Genomic DNA, 6,795 nt, shown 5'->3' with positions numbered 1-6,795 from the left:
GGCGAGGCCTTGGGGAGCTGGGGATTTGAGTGCTCGATGAGGGGACAGAAACATCTAGGAGCAATTTGGAAAGGGTTTTGCTGACCAGTTGCACGTGGGGGTTAAGGATCAGGGGGTAGGGGAGAGGCAAAACTGGAGGCAAGCTTTCCAACCTTTGGCGCTGCCACTAGCAAGAAGAAAGAAATGAAAGGAGCTGGACAGAGGAGGTATGAGGATTACTGAACTTGGGGAGGTGTTGCTTCTCTGAGGCCTTTGCCCTCCATGCTGGAAAACTTGAGGGGAGCAGAGGAAAGGCATGGGTAAGCTTTGCTTCTCAAGTCAACAAGCATCTGGTCAGTTCCCTAGAGTGGGCGTCACTCCCACTGAAAGTATCTGTGGTCACGCAATTGAAGCAACCTCAAAAGTGCCTCTGAAGTCTTCTCTCTTAAGATATTTTATATGAGCCAAATCAATGCAACTCTCGTGAAAAATCAATTTCCCTAGAAAATAAAGTTGGGTTCTGGCCAGCAAATAGCACTTGGCAAGCCCTGATTAAGTAAGCCAGTGTTTAGAGAAGTTGTGAAAATGGCAAGTCATTGAGGAAAGTAAACACTGGGGCACCTAATGCCATTTTCAGGCTATGACAGTGGTTCTGTCTCCATCGATTGTAGAGCCTGAAACTGCAGGTTTAAGTTCTTACTGTTATAAACCTGTAGATCACACATGCCCTTTTTGAGGACTTTGAAAGGGGAGATGAATTGAAGGTGACCTGGACTGAATACAGTTTCCTTTCCCAGGTCACTGTGTAGAAGCCACAAAGCACCCAGCAGCTGGACCTAGAGAAACAGCCGCTTGCGAGCCACCCAGGCACCTTGACTGCCATTCACAGGGTGAGCCAGGCTTCTGTGAGAACAGAGATTTCCAGTGTGGTCGCTGGTACAGATTTTCAGACTTTTTTTTTTTATTTGGTCAATGGCTATATTTCTTAAAAAGTTTTACATAAATTAAATCCTATTTTAAACTCATCTGAGCTTTGGCTATTTAACCGAAACGTGTAGGCCTGTGCTTCTCAAACTTTGAAGTGCACACAGATGACTTAGCAACTCTTTGGACCCCACGGACTATGTAGCCCATCAGACTCCTCCGTCCATGGGGATTCTCCATGTAAGAATACTGGAATGGGTAGCCGTTCCCTTCTCCAGGGGATCTTCCCAACCCAGGGATTGAACCCAGATTTTCTGCATTGCAGATGAATTCTTTACTGTCTGATCCACCAGGGAAGCCCATTTAAAATGCAGGGTCTGATTTAGTGGGGGCGACAGGAGGCAGTGTCTAAGATTCCACATCACTAATAAGTTCCAGCTTGCCACTGATGCTCCTGTTTGCAAATCACACTGAGTGGCAAGGTTATGGAAAATCCTTGAAAAGCCAAATCTGAATCCCTATAATCATTCCTTAATTTTAGTAAGTAGGGATATTTCTTGTATTTGTTTGTTAGCTGGATAGAATAATTGCAGTGTGTAAAGTAACGTTCTACGTGCTGAATGTTGTGCAAGGAATGGAAAATTTCCCCCCAATTTTAATCTAAGTACTCTTAAAAATTGGATATCTTGTGCCAAAACTCACCCTTCTTTCTCCCTGGCAAGTAGTAGGGAACTGAATTGTAAGAGCTCTCTGATTTACTACGTGGTGGCAGGTTAGAAAGGCTGAGTGTCCTCTGGAAAGTATTTCAACCATGTCATATATCTTCACTGATGCCCAACATCACCCACAACTTTGGGGAGGATGGCACAAGGGCGGCCTGAAGTCGGTCAGGCTGCAAATGCCAGCTGTCCTGCCCTCAGACCCAGAAGCAATTTCTTTCCGCATTTCCTTTGTGGAGAACTTGCTGGAACTGCTCACTCATCTTGAGGTTGAGGCCCTGTTGTCAAGCACAACAGGGTTATTTTCAAAAACTAAACTGTTCGTGGTGATCTCGTATGAGCCACAAGACGAGAAAGGAGTCATATTTATAAAGTGTCTGAAAAAGTCTAGTAATTATTGTTCCAGACAAGACTCTCTTTCTCTTTAGTTGGTCTAACATGGAAAGAGAAGGGAAACCTTTCCTAAATGAAAGTGAGCAGGGCTAGCCCTTGTTGGTGGCAAGCCATCTGAGATGGGGGACCCCTGTTCCTTCCCCCAGCAGCCATTTTTCCTATAGAAAAACAACCCCCAGAAGCGGTCTTTTCTGGTGGAAGAACGTGTTTATGTTCACAGGGCTCTGCATTTTCTGGTTTTGGAGGAGGGTGAGTGGTGGGATGTAGAGGTGGAAATTTTTTTTTTTTAGATCTAAACAGTAAATGAAGTATGACTGTAATCTCTTTCCTGAGCTGGTGGAAAAACTCAAGTCATCGAATGTTAGTTTTACAGATGAGGGAGGTTTTACAACAAGACTACCTGACTTGCCCTGAAGCCTGTAAATCTTGCTAGAGGGAGAGCTGGGCTGGGGAAGGCTGGGCTCCCAGGCTTTTACACACAGGGGCATCTTTCCTAAAACAGTGCTGCTGCCAGTGCTCCCTCCTCGGGGGAGACATCAAGCCTGAGCTTGAACCTCTTTGAGCCCTTCCCAATGTCCTATGCCAAACAGTCGTGTTGAAACGGAGAAATGTTTTGCTTTCATTTAAATGATTATTTTCAGACAATTACACTTCTGTAGCTGCTAACCTGTCACATCATCTCAGTGATCTTTATTAAATAATGCAGGTCCTGGAAGAGGTAAGCGACTCGTATCTGTTGGCCACTTTACTTGAATTATATCATGTAATCTACCCTAGAGTCCTGTGAGGTAGGTTTTAATATCAATTCTATGAGAAAACTAGCAGTTGAGGCTCAGAGGGGTTGAACAACTTGCCTGAGGCCACACAGCTTGTAAGTAGGAGCACTAGGATTTGGTCCTTTGCCTCCAGAGCCTATACTTGGCAACTTGGTTTTACCAATGCCATCACTCAGGCAAGGCTGGCAGTCTACTTGATGGACCCTGACAGGGGGACCCAAGCTGAATCAAAACCATCAAGCAAAGTTGCCACAGGCTGCTTCCTCAATTCTCAGCATGTAACCTTCCCCAGAGCTTCTTTTCTTCCCTTACCCTGGTCACAATCACCTCGATTTTATAAAGTAGTTCTTTCACAGCAGCTTTGACTAGACTATTCGTGGGGGCTGCTGCATTCTTAGACCTCAGCCCAACTTCCCAGCTTATGATCTTAACAGCTACCCACCTTGACTCACTGAGGAGTCATTGTAAAGGCACCTCTTTCTTTGCACGATCAGATCACTGTCTAAGAACAAAGTCAGCAGATAGGATTTTTGATGTGGAAATCATCAAAACAGCTTTTCCTATCCCTGGCTTTGCTTTGTGAGGCTCCAGAAAACCAGAAAATGATGATAAACCCCACAATGAAGAAAAGGACTCATAGATAAAGTGAAGCTAAATCCTGGGCGCCTGGATGCTGCACTGAAAGCCACGAGAGAGACATCGTGCTCCCTCAGAAAGTTGTTTCCAGGGAAGTCCCCTCATTGCAGACTGAAGGATGTGTTTGACAGTCCTCATCAGAGGACTGTTCAGACAGAGCCTGTCTGAACAGAGACAAGCAAAGGGAACGTCTCCCCCAAAGTGGTGGAAGTCCCAGCCAGGGAGCAGCCTCCATAGGTGGCCAGGGGAGGGACTATCCCAGCCCTCCCTCCAGGGGAGAAAGGGGAGGGGAGAAAAGAGGGCGAATGTCAGGAAAGGACCTGCTTCTGTCCAAGGTCAAAACCACCCCAGAACATCTCCTAGTCCTCAAGGAGGAAGATACAAGCTGGAGTTAGAATGTTCCAGAAAACATTCCATGGTCTCATGGACTTTAGTTTCCTGAGCACCAACCGTAGCCTAGGAACTGCTCAGTGACAGGGTCCAGCTTGGACTCTGCCCCACCTGGTGGTGCTGGTGGCTCTCTGAAAGCCTCCTCTCCGGTGGCCTCTCGGGGTCTCCCAGGGCCTCCATCAGGATTTCCACTCTGTTTCTGCTCAGTCTCTCCAGATGGGTGCTTCCCAGGGCCTGCCGTCTCCTTCTTCTCTTCTCCCACACACGTGCTCAAGGGAACCTGCAAGTCCAGGACTTCAGCCACCACCTGCTAGGGTGGTGACTCCAACCTGCATCCCCAGTGCTCACCCCTCTTCTGAACTCAAGACCTTTGAAGACAGCTCGTGCCTGCACATCTCCCCTGGGATGGCCTGTCAAGGCCATGTGAACACACCTGGAGACCCAGCTCGCTCCCCTAGGCAGCTAGTCTAGTGCACACTTTCCCTTGGGTGCCCGTCCTGCATCTGATCATCCCAGCTAGAGACCTTGTGTTGTCCCTGACTCCCCGTTTCCCCTCCTTGCCCTCGGGTTTCCCAGTCCTGCTACCCACTGTAACTGCCCTGAAACCTGACCCATCCTCTACCATCCCCCCAAGTCAGGTCCTCTGGAGCTTTTACTCCCTCTGTACTCTGCCCCTCCTCCAGCCCCAAGCTGCTCTGTTCCAGCCCCCTCCTTGCTTCCCCTCTTCCCACTCTGATTATCTCTATTTTTCCATTGCGTTGACCCCTGCCTTTATCCCTCCTTTCCATCAATGTCCTAAACATGTCCAAGCCTCTGTGGACGGTGTCCCCTGTCTTCCACCTTGACTCTCCCCTTCCTTTCTCACATAGTCTTCTTGGAAGAGTCATCCACACTCTGAACAACCCCATCACTCCATCAAACCACGATCATCTGGCTTTGTTCCTCCTGCTCCCCACAGCCAAGTCCCCAGTGCCTGTCTGCCTCACAGCATCCGCCTTCAGATCTCTCTGGTATTCAGCGGTACTCACTGCTCACAGCCCCCTCTTTCTGGGACTCTCTGTCAGCACCCCTTCCCCTCCTTGCTGGCTGCTCTCTGCCTTGCCTTCCCTCCATCATCTGTCATCACCCACCTCTTGCTCCCACATGCCTACCCAGAGGATCCACCCACTCCCACGGCTTCAGCTGCCTGTAGCTGAGGAGGACTCCCATGTCTGGATCTCTACCCCAGAACCCTCACTCTAGTCCCAGATCTTTATATCCGGCCACCCACAGGACACCTGGATGAACCACAAGCACTTAAACTCAGTGTGTCCAGAACCACTTACCTTCTCCTGGTGAATCTAAGCCCCCCTCCATATTTCTCATTTTAAGAAGGATACCACCAGCCACCAAGATGGCCCTGCCAACAGCACCTTAGTCATCCGTGAGTCCTCCTCCTCCCACACTCCCTGGGTACAGCCTCCAAGTTCTGCCAAGGCTGGTACCTCCTAGACACACCTCAGTGTGCTACCCCTCTTCACGCCCATCTCCACTTCCTGCCTTATTTTATGTCATCTTCTCCTAGCCGGCTCCTGACACTGACCTGCTCCTCTATCACCCCTGCAGGACTCTGAGCTCAGGTCTGCGTCCTGTGACATGCCTTCCCTTCTCTCTATCTCTGTCTCCCCATGCTTCAGCCAATAGGACACCTTGAGAACCCAGAATGTCCCCATTTTGCCTGGTTCCTTCTCACCACTCCAGCTGAGAGAGGGAACAGGAGTCACTTCCTGCCCCTCCACCCAAGGCCGCAGATGCCCCTCTCCGGAGTACTTTGTTGACTGGCCCGCAGGTCTCCCAACTGTGAACTTTTTAAGAAAAGAAGCTGGATCTCATTCACTCATCCATCTTTGTCTCCTGGGGCTAGCAGTGCCAGATAATTGGTGGGTGATTAATAGGCGCTTGAGTGAATTACCTCCCTCCCAGGTGACTATTTGTTTACTTGCTCTGAGCTCCTCCAGGACAAAAATCTTTGCTATCTCTTTGCAGCATCTTTCTCGCATACAGTGCTATACAGATGTTTAATAAAATAGACAATGAGTGTGTACTAAGGTGGCATTCCCGCCCCCTACCCCGCAGTTTCCAGTTGAAGTCTAACAAAACCTGTCTTTGTTTTGTTTTGCTTTGGCTTCTGTCAGTCATAAGACTTACTCCTTATCCGTCTTAAAGTTAGGAGGCCTGGAATGCAGAAGCAGACGTGATGGATAGACTATTGTGGAAATCAGCGTGGCCTGAGACCGGTGAGGCATCTTTGAGCTCAGGACCTTACAGACCTCGAGGAGGGAGTGAAGTAGTGAGGCCCTGTAGAGTCCTGGGTGCCGGGGAACCCGTTGGGGAACGCCGGGGAACAAGGGAAAGGGGCTGGTTGCGAACGGTCAGCGCCCGGGGGAGGGGAGGGGCGGCAGGGAGGCGGGGGCGTGGGGAGCCCGAAGCCCGCCCTCCTCCGGCTCCCCGCCCCTCCCCTCGGGCGGCTCCCTGCGCTCCGCTTACTTAACCTGCCCGCGGCCGCAGCTGCACTCGCACTCCCCCACTACTCGCTTGCCCATAGGTTCCGCGCGTCCTCTCTCTCCATGGCGCTCCTCGGGCGGCTGTTGCCCCTGGCTCTGGCGCTGGCCCTGGGCCCCGCTGCCACCCCAGCGGGCCCCGCCAGGTCGCCCTACCAGCTAGTGCTGCAGCACAGCCGCCTCCGGGGCCGGCAGCATGGGTAAGCGGGCGCCCAGTCGGGATCGGAGGGACCGGGCGTCGGGGCGACCGTCGGAGCGGGCTGGGGGCGTAGGGGACAAAGCCCGAATCAAAAGCAGGCCTCTGTGTGGGACGCTTGGAGGGACCAGCCCTGCAGGAGATGGAGGGAGGGGAGTGGGGAAGGTGGAGAAAAGTCAGCAGGAGGCACTGTGTGGAGGAAACGGATGGAAGAGTTGACCTGGGACCTCCACTCAGGCCGA

At 51.0% G+C, this 6,795-nt stretch overlaps 1 protein-coding gene across 1 annotated transcript in view; it reads left to right on the top strand.

The window, feature by feature from the left end:
• Nucleotides 1-6,346: 6,346 nt before the first annotated feature.
• The window catches only part of TGFBI (transforming growth factor, beta-induced, 68kDa), a 34,289-nt gene continuing 33,840 nt past the window's right edge, over nt 6,347-6,795 (top strand). Inside the window, exon 1 of the mRNA XM_010844479.1 lies at nt 6,347-6,557. Coding sequence (XP_010842781.1) covers nt 6,424-6,557 — 134 coding nt within the window. The 5' untranslated portion in view covers nt 6,347-6,423. The remainder of the gene's footprint in view (nt 6,558-6,795) is intronic.

The sequence above is a fragment of the Bison bison genome, unplaced genomic scaffold (genome assembly GCF_000754665.1).
Source record: "Bison bison bison isolate TAMUID 2011002044 unplaced genomic scaffold, Bison_UMD1.0 scf7180017864203, whole genome shotgun sequence".
NCBI classification, from domain to species: domain Eukaryota; kingdom Metazoa; phylum Chordata; class Mammalia; order Artiodactyla; family Bovidae; genus Bison; species Bison bison.
Note: the sequence above shows the minus strand (reverse complement) of the source record. Positions and strands in the feature narration are given on the sequence as shown.